This window comes from Atractosteus spatula, chromosome 2 (genome assembly GCF_055471065.1).
Source record: "Atractosteus spatula isolate fAtrSpa1 chromosome 2, fAtrSpa1.hap1, whole genome shotgun sequence".
NCBI lineage: Eukaryota > Metazoa > Chordata > Actinopteri > Semionotiformes > Lepisosteidae > Atractosteus > Atractosteus spatula.
Window position 1 is genome coordinate 19,779,257 of NC_142707.1, and position 16,450 is coordinate 19,795,706.

At 37.1% G+C, this 16,450-nt stretch overlaps 1 protein-coding gene across 2 annotated transcripts in view; it reads right to left on the reverse strand.

The window, feature by feature from the left end:
* adcy3a (adenylate cyclase 3a) overlaps positions 1–16,450 on the reverse strand; it is a 58,141-nt gene that overhangs the window by 26,491 nt on the left and 15,200 nt on the right. Inside the window, exons 3-5 of one of the 2 annotated variants that reach the window (XM_088909597.1) lie at positions 11,887–12,017; positions 8,698–8,809; positions 3,805–3,924 (exon numbers count right to left, since the gene is read on the reverse strand). In XM_088909597.1, coding sequence (XP_088765723.1) covers positions 3,805–3,924; positions 8,698–8,809; positions 11,887–12,017 — 363 coding nt within the window. Of the gene's footprint in view, positions 1–3,796; positions 3,925–8,697; positions 8,810–11,886; positions 12,018–16,450 lie in introns of both variants that reach the window. The other variant, XM_088909596.1, reaches the window with a different exon arrangement.

Consider the following 16,450-nt stretch of genomic DNA (forward strand, 5'->3'; position numbering starts at 1 on the left):
TCTGTATCATCCATTATTTTCTTAATAGCAACATTCAAAATTAAAAAGCTAGATTTACTGATTATACATTTTGGAAAAAAATATACTGTACATGTACAAAGGCATTTAAAACACAACACATGATATTGGTGTGTTGTAATGCCTTTCAGTGCATAAGCTATAACAAGGATAGATTTACAATGGTGTATTGAATAATATTGTTAATAATATGTTAAAGTACCCTTTCTTTACAAAATAACTAGAGCATTTCCGAGAACTGAATGCTTTAAAATACATATGGTACCTGAAGCAAGACCCGGAGTCATTGATTAGAATGTGATTTTACAGGGACAGGCAAGGATTGTCTAGCAAGTTAATAACACAAAAATCTAATTGTTTTTAGAAGAGGAGACTTTGGTACAAGAATTTCTTGAAGTGAACATTTTCCTTAAATAACCTATAAAGTGCTTTCAGCATGTTATGAAAGTACACTTTTAACAAACAAACAAAAGAAAAAGAGAAAAAGAAAGAAGAGTGAAATAATAAAAGCGTAAGAGGTAGGAACATTTTAAGCATAGGCCTAGAACTTGAGAAAAATGACAAAAGAGAGGAGGCCATTCAGCAAATTTAAAATGTATCTGCTAGTAACTAATTGATCCATATATTTCATCCTGTGCTTTCATGAAGGAAACCAATATTTCAGCATAAGCAATATTAGTTAGCTAGCTTGTTCCAGAAACCTACAAACCTTTATGCAAAAAAGTCCTCAGTTGAAAATGCACTTACATAAAGTTTCCACATGTCTGAGATCACAAATAGGAGAAGGATATTTGGTCCATCTAGCCCATTTTGCAGGTAGTAGTTAATGGATAGAAAGATCGCATCTAGCTTTTTTGATAAAGGTTAGGGTATTAGCATCAACAGCATTAATGGAAAGCTAGTTCCATAATCCTTTGACTAAAGAAGTGCCTTTTGTTCTTGGTTTAAAATACACTTCCAAGTAATTCCTACTTTTGTTCTTTAGCTTGTGTTTCTGTTTTCACTCCACTGGGAAGACTTTTTGTTAAAGTCTTTGATGATTTCGAATACTTGGATCAGCATGTCAGAACCTGGTGAACTCAGGCATCCTGTGTATAAAAGCCATAATTAAAAAATATGTATATATAAATATCTGGTGTTTTAAAAGTATCTGATTTTGATTTGTGAGTTCTCTTCTTGCTCAGCTTCCTCATCTGAGATGTATTATCTCATAACACAGAAGAAGAAGCAGTTCTGCTTTGTTTTCAGCACACATACTATATAACAGTTTGATCCAGTCACTAAATTTATTTAACCTGTTCAGGCTGACATGGTAGCTTGGCTCTACTGCATTCTACAAGGCCGATTTCTGTGATTGAATGCAACCAAATTTGGTTTATGGTCCATGATTAGAACCCTTGGCTTAACAAAAACCTAACAACATTAAACAGAATACCTCTGAAAATTGTATCTTTATAGTCTAAAGTATATTTTACCAAACTTTGGTGATAATTTATTTCTTTCTCTTACTACTGTATATACTGTAAGTCTCGAAATTTTGTAAGTGTTCCATGTCAATCCTCTTGTATGTCTTTAACAGTATTGTAAAAAAGTATTGCTAACATTATTTATTACATTTTGGTTAAAGCAAAAATGCTACTGAAAAATTTCCCCGTGATATGATGGTCAATGCATGGAAACAAGTTCTGAGAGAAATCACACTTCTACTTTTGCTACGCTTAAATAGAGATCACATTTTGTCTAGCCATTCCATTTTACAAGCACTGACAATACAAGTCCGGTGACCTCCAAGAGTTGTCCCTTTGGGGGAAGATCAATAGGAACTCTGGAGGACATGAAAAATAATTAAATTACTTGGCTCCGGGGATGCAGCACCCCACTAACCTTGTCAAATCAGTCAAAGCAATAGACAATTCCTAATGTACTACACAAAATGCTTCCAACTGGAATAAAAGTAAATCCAGCACAAAGTTGTTTGATTTCTACATGGAAAATCTCACATCAAAGCTAAGATATGAATTGATTGTTCATTCACTGTTGTGTACTGATGCACAAAAGAAACATAACACAGATATCAAATTAAATTATAAAAAGTGAACAAAAACACATGTGATCAAGGAATCAGTGAGTATTCACTTTGAAAGGTTGATATTAAAACATCAGAGATTTAGCTTCATGTATGTACAATCAGGTGATAGGTGACCAACCAGGTGATTTTTATACTTTATTGATCCCGTAAGGGAAATTTCAGAAGGATGAGGGATGAGGTGGAGCCTCATGAGGGATGAGGTGGGGCTCAGGAGTCGGGAATAATGTCATCATCACACAAGTGGATGGTTAGATCGCCATGATCATCTTGCAGTATTCCTGGCTTGTAAAAACCTCTGGAAGCCCTCCCATGTTTTTTTCTAATTTTTTAGAAAATACATTTTAAAAAAGGAATCCTGTGTGAATTCCTTCTTACAGAACTGGGAAGGACCTGTTAGATGTCACCAAAGCCAGGCAGCAAAGTGAGTGTGACATAGATGCCATCAGGAAGTTGCTCTGTGAGTGATCATTGTCCGTTTTTATACCTGGCCGCCCTTAACACAGGGTTACATATGACCTTCGTAATGAAATAACACAATCCTGGCAGCCCTGATCAGTCTCTGGATAGCTGTAGAATGTTCCACCAGCTGGAACTCCTCAGCTCAGACCAACCAGGTGAAGGTTGACTGATTATAGCTGATGTTTTACTGCACTAGGATCAGGATGAAAAGTTGGCCTCAACATTGTTTCCCTGAAGTGGTATATTATCCTACTGGAAAACTGACACTCTGAGCAGTAAGGTTGCCTTCAGCATGCACCAAAGGCTTTTTTGTTGGAAGGAATCTCCTTGAATATCGCTCCTCCTTCAAGTTGTCATGTACAATGCAACAGCTAGCATATCACTAACCATGGTGGCTCAGTACACATTGTCTTTCGTCAGGTCTGTCAAGGGCAAAACGACATTCTTCTAAGAACAAGACACCAACCCACTCCCCCTGCTGCTACATCAGATGTTCTGCAGCCCATAGAGCACAAAAACTTTGTTTTTTTGGCTGTCAATGTTACTCCTGAATGGCATCCAAGTATTCTGATTATTATTGTGCAGACAGCAACCTGCAGTCATTTTTCAGACACAATGATTATCTTACTTCCTTACTTCCCAGACAGAAGTGATGACCTTGGGCCAGAGGCAGAGTCCTTTACTCTGCTATTTGAGATTAGACTGTTGATTGCTGTAAAGCTAAAACCAACATCTCATTGTCTGTGAAAATTCTTTCATTTACAAGTCACTTTCAATCATACTGATAGTAATCAGATAACATTTGTTACTTGTGTGGGGCATGGTCATATATTTTGCATATCCCATATATTCGTGCATAAATTATTTTTTGTGACTGTTTTTGCAGATATTATTTATGGATATTTGAACTGAAATACCAAACACTGAGCATGTAATATGCTTTATGAAATTGTATGTGCTCATTTTTTTCTTATTACAAGGAATAATATTACTCACACAAGGTAAAATATAAAGAACATTTTGCGGCCCAATGACTTGTTAATATTAAAACATAATACTTCTGTACTTAATATACAGAATATACATTAAAACATATAAATATCTACCACAAACTTATTTACTCATTTTCTGAAATCCTAAGAAAGTAAATATGAAAACTTCATAAAGGAACCAGTTATAACCAATTTTGCATCCCTGTGGATAGGCAGTGTGTTTAAATCCATTACTTACGATATGGCTTCCACCATGGCTAACCCCATCAAAATAGAGCAGACTGCATGGTCTTCTCGGTAATCTGGCAGGCCACAGATACAATAATAGCAATCCCCTAAGATCTTTATTCGCAGTTGGTGGTATTTCTGTGAAATAAAAAAAAGAGAATAAATAAAGAAGCGTCATAGAATCATCGTAGAATCAGTTCAATCTCAGCCTGTCATGTGAGTCAGCCACTCTGACAATCTTCAGCAACTTCCACTGCATGGTGACCTACTTCTGAAGTAAATGGAAAAAAAACAGTCTATTCAATACATCAAAAAGGCTCTAGAGTCTAGACCACTGATAAACAACCTTGAAATTGGAACAATACCACTTACTCAATTTAAAAAATATTTGTTTCAATTAAAGAAACTGAGAGATACTGTAGAGTGGAGCAAAACCCAGAAGCTCTTTTATCTTGTGGTTGCCAAATATTATTCTAGACCAGGAATGGACAGCTTATGTCCTCCAGGGCTATAGTACAGCTGTTATTACAGATATAGCACTTCTTAATTAGTGTCATATGTGACACTTGCAGTCTAGAACTCCTTGTTCTAGATTACTACTCATTAAAGGAACAAGGTAGTTCAACAGCTATAGTACTTAAATGTCTTTGATGGTGAGTGTCAGATGGGACTTTTTTCTTTTTATATTCTAAACAGACAGAGGCGGCAACGTGATGAAAGACATCTATGAATGCACAAGATACATATACATTACAGGAAATTCAGATTCTAATAAAAATTATCAGAGTAAAAGAGGTGTCTGTGTATTGTCAATTATGAAACACTTTTTTTGGCAGAATATGGAATCAAAATATATAAATTTTAAAAACAGATTTTCCAGTGGTTATTATGCAACAGCTTTTATTCTAACACCTCCAACTAACACCTTTAAACTAAAATGTCATTTGACAGCATAAATAACTACAGAAATTATAGAAACAAGAAATAATAGATTTCAAATGCATTTGTATTTATGGGAAATGAAATGTAACTCAATTAATACAGCTATGACAAAAAAATAGTACAACAATAAGACGTCTGCAGATATGACATCACTAGCAAGTGGAATAATTTCTCCAAAGCCAAAGACCATATTACTTAGGCCTTTCTACATAGGCATTTCTCTAGTGTAATGGTGTCAAACTACGAATGTTTTTATGCAAGAACTGGCTTTTTCATATATGAAAATTCTTATCACATATGTATTCAGTTGCAATCTCTCACATTACTACAGTACATTGGCAATGCAGTTAATGCCACTGCAATGCAAGTAAACTCCATTAAGAAGCATACGGTTCCAAACACATAGACTGGGAATCCATGCTATTATGTCATAACACGTCTTGTTGTACTATATTTGTGCAAAGATGCCAAGGTGCAACAGACATTTGAAATCTTATAACAAATCTGGGGCAGTACCAAATTCAGCTCTACTACTGAAATCTCTTTGTCCTTACAATCGTTACCTATGCTTATACCTCAGACCTACAGTATATACTTCTCATTTTGTCATTTAGCCCAGGGATATCTATAGATAAAGCTACAATGGTCTCAGAGCACAATTCATTAATTTAGGAGGGAAAACCTAAACACAATAATCATAAAGAACACTCAAATGCAAAGACAGTATGGGAAAAAAATCATTATGCTGATGCTCACAATGAACTTAGTTCCAAGAGAACAAGTAATAGGTTTATTCCATGCTGAAAAAAAGAAGAAAGAGAACACAACGTTTCGGCCGTGGAGCCTTCTTCAGGTGTGAAAGAGACAGGGCAGTAGGCAAAGGTAAAGTAGCGGGAGAACAAAGGTTGGGAGGGAGGAGGAGTGAGAGGCGGGAGCAGGGGACAGAAAGAGAGACCAATCAAGAGGTGTGAAGTCAGAATGGGTGCAGAGAGGTGTGAAATGAAACTTCCAATGAATGGAGAAAATTTAAAAGAACAGTAGTCTATCGTTAAGAGAAGGGAGAATGTGTGATCCTAGCTGCAGAATAATTTTGGTTTCGGTGGTCTTTCTTATGTATGAGTTCGGAAAACCGTCTTTGAGAATACAGACGGAGAGATTAGAGTGGTCGTGGCCGTCAAATGGTCGTGGTGAAATGAGAAACAATGGGCTTGGAGAGATCTTTAATCTTCACAGCCCTAACGTGTTTTCTGAAGTGGTCTCCGAGTCTCCTTCCTGTTTCTCCAATGTAGATGGCTGGGCATTTACTGCAAGAGATACAGTAAATAAGGTTGCTGGAGGTACAAGATGCTGTCTGGATGATCCGGAATTGTCCTGAGGGGCCTTGAATGAGTGTGGTGGTGGATGTGTACTTGCAGGTGATACAGCGAGCTCTGTTGCAAGGGAAAGTGCCTGGTGTGGATGGTTGTTGAGGGCGGTCAAGGGAGCTGTGAACAAGGAGGTTACGCAGATTAGGTGGTCGGCGATATGAGATGATAGGGCGATCAGAAAAGAGGGCCCCAATGGAGGGATCATCCTGTAGGATGGAAAAGTTGTGGTTAATGGTCCTGGGGATAGGAAGTGTGTTAGGATGGTAAGGAAGCACCAAAGCAATGCGGTTGTTACGGCGGGAGTTCCTGATCGGGTTGATGGTCCGGGGGGTGTTTTTGGCTCGGGCAAGGGCCCTGTCAATCACACTGCTGGGGTATCCTCTGTTGATGAAAAAGGAGTACATTTCGAGGGCTTGGTTCTCGAAGTCGATGTCGTCGCTGCATAATCGTCGTAGCCTAAGGAACTGTGAAAAAGGAAGAGAGTTTTTAGTGTGGTTGGGGTGAAATGAGCTGTACAGGAGGTAGATGTGTGAATCCGTGGGTTTGTAATAAACTGAAGTGGACAGTCGGGGGTAGTTGATGGAGAAGTTGATGTCTAGAAACGGAAGAGTAGTGGAAGATATGTTAACCGTATATTTGAGGGATGGGTGGAAGTTGGTGAAATGGTGCAGGAAGAACTCAAGCTGATCCATGCTCCAACGATCAGCTTGAGTTCTTCCTGCACCATTTCACCAACTTCCACCCGTCCCTCAAATATACGGTTAACATATCTTCCACTACTCATCAACTACCCCCGACTGTCCACTTCAGTTTATTACAAACCCACGGATTCACACAGCTACCTCCTGTACAGCTCATTTCACCCCAACCACACTAAAAACTCTCTCCCTTTTTCACAGTTCCTAAGGCTACGATGATTATGCAGCGACAACATCGACTTCGAGAACCAAGCCCTTGAAATGTACTCCTTTTTCATCAACAGAGGATACCCCAGCAGTGTGATTGACAGGGCCCTTGCCCGAGCCAAAACCCCCCCCCGGACCATCAACCCGATCAGGAACTCCCGCCGTAACAACCGCATTCCTTTGGTGCTTCCTTACCACCCTAACACACTTCCTATCCCCAGGACCATTAACCACAACTTTTCCATCCCACAGGATGATCCCTCCATTGGGGCCCTCTTTTCTGATCGCCCTATCATCTCATATCACCGACAACCTAATCTGCGTAACCTCCTTGTTCACAGATCCCTTGACCGCCCTCAACAACCATCCACACCAGACACTTTCCCTTGCAACAGAGCTCGCTGTATCACCTGCAAGTACACATCCACCACCACACTCATTCAAGGCCCCACAGGACAATTCCGGATCACCCAGACAGCATCTTGTACCTCCAGCAACCTTATTTACTGTATCTCTTGCAGTAAATGCCCAGCCATCTACATTGGAGAAACAGAAAGGAGACTCGGAGACCGCTTCAGAGAACACGTCAGGGCTGTGAAGATTAAAGATCTCTCCAAGCCCATTGCTTCTCATTTCACCACGACTATTTGACGGCCACAACCACTCTAATCTCTCCGTCTGTGTTCTCAAAGATGGTTTTCTGAACTCATACATCAGAAAGACCACCGAAAATTATTCTGCAGCTAGGATCACACATTCTCCCTTCTCTTAACGACAGACTACTGTTCTTTTAAATTTTCTCCATTCATTGGAAGTTTCATTTCACACCTCTCTGCACCCATTCTGACTTCACACCTCTTGATTGGCCTCTCTTTCTGTCCCCTGCTCCAGCCTCTCACTCCTCCTCCCTCCCAACCTTTGTTCTCCTGCTACTTTACCTTTGCCTACTGCCCTGTCTCTCTCACACCTGAAGAGGGCTCCATGGCCGAAACGTTGTGTTCTCTTTCTTCTTTTTTTCAGCATGGAATAAACCTATTACTTGTTCCTTTGCAGCCTACGCATGCTGACGCAGCTACCAACCTGAACTACTTAGTTCCAAGAGACAACAAATATGATGTTACAGTGATATTCAAATTTAGGGTCAGGACAGTGGTTGAGGTATTCTGCAATTAAATCTATGAAATCATCTAACTTTGTTTAAGCTTTGCTGTCAAAACCAGTGCAGCAAAAATAAAATAATGAACCACAATGTTTTGTAGAAGCAATCAAATTACTTGGTTAAAGGTATTAATACTTTACCCATTGGAATAGTTAGCTTCACAATTCTTGTGTATGCCTTATTATGTTAGGAAAAAGAAATGAAGGGTTGTTGTTCAGTATTAACAATATTTAGTTGACAGTTTCTGCTCAAAAGTTACCTTATACATTTTCTCGATCATTGCATTTTTCATTTTGAACAGTCTTGTTGTAAGGCAGCTTTTAAAGTATATCCTAAATATGCAGCTCACAATATAAATATAATATTTAGATGCATTATTCTACAATATACCGTATTTGCAAAGGATTTTTTTTCTAGTCAGTAAGTTACTAGGATTCCATGAACCTGAAAACTGAGTGTAAACTGTACAATGTATTAATATAAGAACAGTAACATGAGTAGGATGCAGTGTGGGTGAGGGCTGTGCAGAGATACTTACAGCAGCTAGTTTGTCAAAACGAGCAAACAATTCATTCAACAGTTTAACCAACTCCTGGGCACTGCAAGATGAGGATAGCTGTGTGAAGCCCACAATATCAGCAAACAGGATACTGCAGAAAGATGAAAAGAAGATTAAGGAAAAGCTACTGCCTGCAAGAGAAAATCTGTTAATAAATGCATGTAGGTGAATCTTGTCCTTCAGCAGGGTCATGTGCATTTTTTATATTGGTATTGCCCTACATTAACTCTATTACCTTGCAAAAGTATTCAATCCAATTACAGTACAGTATATCGTATTTTGTTGAATATGCCTTTGAGCATAGTGAAGGTGATCCATTAGAAGTGGTGTACAAAAGGTGTACCTTTTGATTTTAACATCTTTGACCCATAAGAGTGTTCAGTTTGAGCAATCACGTTTTGATTAAAAATACACACTTAAAAATGTCTATGCATCAGTTGTAGTTATATAAAATGGAAAGGTGATAATTACTTTTGCAATGTAGTTTTTTTAAAGAGAAAAACCTATTGCTTATAACTATAACAAGTTTACACAATTAATAACAGGAAATAGACAAATGTTTCTTTCATCAGGTTACACGGACATTTTATTGAATGGGTATGACATGGATAAATTCATTATGCTGATGTGCATAAAGAACATTTTTCATTAACAGGTTGATTAACAAGGGGTGTCCTGTGAAACTCTTAGTTTTTGCAGCATGTGTGGCCACCAATGGAAGCAATACAATCTGTAAATCTGATGTCATGTTTTGCACCAGGTTACAGATCCTGGATTCTTTCCCATTCTTCTCAGAAAGCCTGGACAATTAAGTGTATAATGTATTGGTCTTTGAGCCACACATGACACACATTATCCCAACTCATCCCACAAATGTTCAATGAGAGTCAAGTCTGTAGACTAGACTTTTCATGGCTTCCATGACAGCTCCATGGAGTCAAGACTGAAGTTATGCTTCTTGGCACACCCCATTAACTATATAAAATTAATGCTGTAACCCTATCTGTGGATGGTACTGTACTTGAGTTTCAATCAAAAGTCAAGAACTTTGGAGTGATATTTGATTCAAGGTTGATTTTTGACCCACACGTGCCACCTTAAAAATACAGCCAGACTGCATCCTTTGTTGTCGCTAAATGTTGCTGAAAAGCTACTCAACACTTTTTTCTTGTATTAACTACTGTAATGACTGTATTACCAACTAGCTGGGGTATCTAAATCCATGTTGAATAAACTACAATATGTTCTATTGAGCTATTGAATATACTACAATAGTTTAGTTAGGTACGTTTCTAATACATGTGTGAAAACATTGTTCTCTTGATTAACATACTGTATATGTATACTGTATCTGTTCTATTTTTTCCTATCTTTGCACTTGGCCTGACATTCAGAAGGTCAAATCACCTCACATTGCCCAATCAATTCCCTCACTAATGAGATTATTTAGTGTTTATGTAACTCAAAGTCACTTGAACATATCAAGGTCAATGAACCAAAATCATGCCAAAACATTTAATCGATATTCTAAATCTTTCTACTTTATTTTTCTAACAGCGTACAAGCATAGGTTTCTTTGATGTTCAGTATACAGTATAACCAACTTTATACTTCATAGGGCAGTGAAATACTTTAGAAGCAGAACATGTATTTTTAATCATTAACATTAGTTATGCAAATTGTTTGAGTATGACATTATCAGAGGTTATATTATGACTGGGAATTGTGAGAGCTACTTCTTGAGTTATGTGTGTTTGCATGTTTGCATGTTCAAAGGTGATGTGACACATATACATAATAGGCACATAGGCAAACTGGGTGTAATTACAATGCAGTAATACCCCAACTCAGTGAAAGAGGGCCTGTCTTCTGGGAATGTTGCTGGCAGGAACACTGTAACATGAAATTAAGGGCATATTTATACCAACTACAGCTGCTAACATAATCTGGTGACACTGAAGACACTTAAACCTGATTAGAGTAATTGTAAATCTCCACAATAATAGAATCATAATACCATACTGTAAGACTACAACTGACTTGCTATCAATATGGCCAACAAGCCACCAAAATTGACGAATCCCATTTTTGTCTCTAATTTGAAAATAGTAGAGGGATTGTCACTCAGAATGACAAATATTCTCTATTGGTCTTGAGACATGAACCAGACACTTCATAAATAATTTGTGTCCTAATTCATCCATGTCCTCCAACGCACTAGAAAAAAATCACATTAAACTAGCTGTTTGTAATCATGGAATGCATGCCTGGGGAAACAGCATGATGGGCAGTAATGAAAGGTATTGTTACACTTAATTTTTATGTTCTTTTATTGTTCTGTTATGTTGTATTGATATTACTTCTGCAGTGTTCATAAGGACCTTTCAATGACATTTAGCATGTTCTATCTACCTATCTACTTGGTACAGACAATGGAGTAAAGTATCACAGCAATTGAACAATAGAGAATGCTGTTTGAAAATTAGTAAAAAAAAAAAGAATTCCGATTGAATTGGTAACTGTCGGAACTGTATTTCCCTGAATGAAGTTCAAAATGGTGACACTTACATTGGAAGTATGTTTCATTTAATCTTTTTTTGTTTTTTCTTTTCATAAAAGAACTTTGAAACAAATGACGTTACTGCTTACAACTGCTGAGTATTTTAGCAGTACTGTACAGTACTGTATGTACTGTACTGTGTATGTACTGTATATTTTATAAAAGGATGGACAAAATGAGATGTGACTGCTTGGTCCATGTGTCTTGTGTCTCATATGGTGCCTAGTAGTTCACTGATCCAAGAATCTTATCCCATCATTTCATGAAGGATCACAATTAATGAGCTAAATTACTCACCTTTTTCAATTATGTTTCTTAAATGCTAATAATGATTCTTTGTATCCTTCTTTCATAGATGAGCTTGAATCTTGGGTCTGACTTTATCTATGCCTTTCAAAATTTTAAATGTTTGAACTAAATCCCACTAGTAATCTCTGTTTACTAAAAAAAAATTGAGCAAGACTAATGTTTTTTTAATTCTATTAGCCTAGTTATGTAGATCAAACTTTCAGACCTGAATTTTCTAAACATCTTCCTAGATCATCGGTTTTATGTATGAAACACAATATCACATTTGTGGTTTCATGGCTTTCTGTCGATGTGATTACCTGACATTTTCATGGCGATACATGTACATAGTGTTAAACTGTTGCATTTCTTTCTGGCTAGCTTCTTTCTTCATATCCTTGAGCATCTCATCGGCAATATGCTTTGGTAGAATGGACAGCAGAAGGCGCTCCTAGAGGGAGAAGAAAAAGAGTTTTGCTTGAATAAAGACATGAAACAAAAATAAAATGTAAAAGGCTTGTGGAACTGCTTTTTTATCAAAACATTCTAATTTATTCGAACAACACATATGCATAATATCTACAATTGCTGGAGACCTGCAAATAGTGATAATGTAAACCAAATAAGCCATTAAATGTCAAGAGGAATGAAAAACCAGTGACCTTGTTTCTCTTTCAGATCAACAATCAGAATGAGAGAAAGGCATAATTAGCAATGGACAGAATCTTGTGCCATTCAAAGACATCTTTCATTTATAGAAAATGGCATAGCACTGACATAAGTTCAGGTATTAGGTTGTCTTAGCTGATAGACAGAAGTTGATACTTTCTCAGCTGTGGTCCACTTACTGCATGACCCATAACAAATATTCATTTCCTCTGCTTTTAAACTGATAATCTCCCTCAGTCGCTTGCAACAAAATGCCCCCAGCTCATTAACAGCCATATTACATGACTGCAAACAAAATAATCCCAGCAGTACCTCACCTGGTTACATGAGAATGCTCCAGCCCATCCCCAGAAGATGTTAGTGTCAGTGTGACCTGAATTCTTAGCATGGCATAATAAAAGAAGGCTGTGTTCTATAACATGATTGCAAGACCACAATTATGCTACCTCTATCAGCTACATTAACCCTGCAAATATAAAAAGAACTCTACGAGAGGGTGGCTATATACAATGACATATTTTATTTTCTCTTTCTGGGTTGTATAAACTTGCTCCTTCTCTATGCAATTATTATTTTTCCTTATTATTACTTTCATCGTATTTATTTTTAACACTTCTATAGTTATACAGTATACTTCATAACCTTTTCCAGATATCCCCTTTGTGCTTCCTGCCCATTGCAGCCCACAAATCAATGACCTACTAAAAATGTTTTCATAACATAAGAAAAATGCTTCCCTTTCATGGCAGTCTATATAAACCTGAACTGTTTGTGCAACTTATGCGTGTAATCTCAAGTATCCAACCCAAAATGGAGGGCTTTTAAATTAAGGATATTATAAACACAAAATACATTTGTTCTGTAAATGCTGACTAATTGAACATGTTTGGATCATCTTCAGGTTTAACTGATTCAGCAAAGTGAAGTAGATGGAAAGTGGTTTGCTGCTGCCGCATTTGTGACTCAACCCTCAGTGTAAAATGTAGTGTCATTTATACAATAATGAGTTTTGATTTTTCAGCCTCCAAGATCACATAAGCTATTGTGGATTCCCAGACAAAGTGGAGCTATCTTCATGCACCACCTGGTCATGCATGGAACTGAGCACATTCCTTATGGGATCTCATGAGATTTTTTGCACATGCTGACATCAAACTCACACACACTTTATGCAATCAAAAACACATCTCTGGATCCATGATTATAAAGAGACAGAGAAAGATGGACTGCAGTGCTATGTTCTGATTTTTCTACCAGCTACATAAAACAGGAAAATTCCACGATCTTTAAATTACCTAGAGAGAACACTGTGTGATGTTTCAACTCAAATTATGTGAACCAGTTAAATGGTATAGTTAAGAACTTTAAAAATGATACATGTTCTCTTTAATGGGCATGAGAACATTGCTGTTTCCTCAAATAATTATCCATATTCTATGTAGACACTAAGTGACCACAGCCGAATGTTGTGACTTAAAATGATACATCATCCTATATAATTACATGCCTCTTTTATAGATATGTGATCAGGTACCATGATATTTTTTAACGTATTGAGGAGTGAATAGAAGAATGCAAACATAGGCCTAGAAAGAAAATACACCTGTGCAGGTAAAATACATGTAGTTATTTCTGTCAGAGAGGACAGTGAGATAGAGGTGGAGAAAAGTGAAAAACACAAAAGCTAAGCAAGTCAGTGACTCTCGAGTTTGATTAGAGCTGACATATCTCAGGAGGCTGGTTGCCATGGAAGCCTGCAGCTGCCGGATGCACTTCAATGGGCTGCAGCTCTCCTCCCAGAAGCCCCTGATTGTCTATTAGTATTCTGGGAGTTTCTCCTTTGCCTATGCTAAGGGCCCCCCCCTCTCTCTCTTTCTCTCTCTCCTTAAAAGAAACCTGCTGTTCCAAAAATAGAAGCTAGGAGGGGTGCCTGACAGCATCGGCTGAAGGAAGAGAGAGACAGAGATAGTGAAAGCAGGGTTAAACACAGTCACAGCAGTGGGGAAATGATACACTGAAGGAAATAAACACACCCTTTGCACTTCAGCTTGTTCAAAGCCTTTTTTCAAAACCGAGAGTTTGACTATGCCTTAACAGATCACACAGTCATTACAAATGTATTACCTTCTAAGAGATTCATTAGGTTTCAACTTGACACATTGCAATCCCACTGCAGTGTTAGTTCAGGCACTCAAAGCTTTAATTACTTGGGTGTCTAATTAGTTATTAAGTCAGGAAATTAGTCTCCTACGGCAGAACAAGTATTCTATTAATTTAATATTTCAAGCTTTCTTAAAAATAATATATTGAAAGCACCATTCTTTTTCAATATAAGAGAGAATTTTCAGGGTTCAGTCAAAAGTTTGAAGCTTGTTCTAGTTTAACAGGTCTCAGTAGTCTTATAGGACACTGAAAACAATTTTATTGCCATTTTATTGCCATAATAATTCAACTTATTTGCCTTCCATTACTGAACAGAAGATACCATTCGTGGGATTAATTATATGATATTGAGTAATTAGCCCAACTGATTACATTTTGCTTGAGGAGTAGAAATAGACATTTAAGGTTTTGCTTACTCTATATTTAATTAAGGAGCAATTAAAAAAGGTTTCAGTATATACAGCAGTGTTTTAAACCTGTACAACCCAATTTCAGTACAGCCATGAAATTAGATTGCAATTTATTTATTCTGTCAACTGCTGTCATTCCAGGAACTCTGTCATTATGCTCATTTCACAAAGGTTTCTACAAAAATTAAGAAACCTGAAACACACAGATGAAAGGTCAAGGAGTGAATATTTTTTACTTTCTTTTAGACAGATGTTTGTTTTCAACCACCTGTGCTATGGTGGTTATTTAAAATTAATATTGCTCACAACAGTGAGGTTTTAATTCAAACAGAAATTCTTAAATGAATTTAGATTGCAATGCTTTAACATGACCTTTTTTAAATATATTTTAGAAACCAGCATGATAATAAAGAAATATACTAATCACTTCAAATCTTGGTTAGCATTCAACTGATCTAATCCATAGCCAGTCCCATGCCAACTCTCAAATGCCATGACTACAATGTGTTCACCCAGTTCAAATGAAGTCACGTGAAAGAAAAAAACCTCCTTGCAGAAATGTTACATTAGATTTATCAACAGAATTTTTAACCTATTGAATTATGTTCTTTAATCTCGGAGGATTCGTGCTGTTGAAGTAAACAGTTGAAGTGTAGCAAGTCCCTGGCCATCCGTGTAGCCTCACTGTGTCAAAATGCCAAGAGGCATGGCTCTCTGCACCCCCCTGAGGAGCACATTACCCAGTGTAAAAAAAGAAAATCACACATCATTTGTTTAAAAGCAACAGAGATAATTGGCACATCACAGCTTGCAAATTATGCCCAGTGCTGTATAGCTGTTCTGAGCAGGGAGTCTGGGGAGAGAGAGAAGAACTAAGCAAACAGATACTACTGTTCTACAGACTCAAGCAGTCAATGAATCAGATGTTCCAACTCATTGAAGACATTTTTTTTTATTTCTGTAGTTAAAATCCAAATTCAGTGAAATGGATAAGGATAAGTTAAACCTTTTCCAAGATTCAGGTGGACATAACTTCCATGCATAGACACTGTTTATAGGGTCACCTATTCCTTAATACTTAATACAGTATGAACACAGCCTTAATTAAAACAAAAAACAGATTGCTTCAACCTTTTTTTATTTCTTTAATTCAATAGTTACTTTCGGTTTCAAGCATTATATCTGCCCTCTAAAAATTCTCTAGGAGACCAAGTCTAGATTCAGGTAAACAGCTTTACAAAAGACAAAGTATTACTAAACCAGATTTGCGTCCAGACTTGGATATTTCCCAAATTCCATAAATACATTTTCAGTAAGGTCCAAGTGTTAACTGAATAGGATTTGAAAGAGTTCAAAAGAACTCTGAATCAACTATTGACATTTTGATTGCATTTTTGTGCTATAAATAATCAATTATTTTAAAATGGCTAAATTAATTTACTTTCGTTGCTTTCTGTCATTAATGTTTTCATGTCATGCCACTGATTATCCTATAGAAAACAGTAATATTAAACCATACCAGTTTTTAATGACTGAAGTCCTTCCTATGGAGGTAGCCTCCGTATACCTTACTATAGTTCACAATTAATACATGATAAAAATAGTTTTACAAGGTTTTGTGGAACTTTGATAAATGTGAACA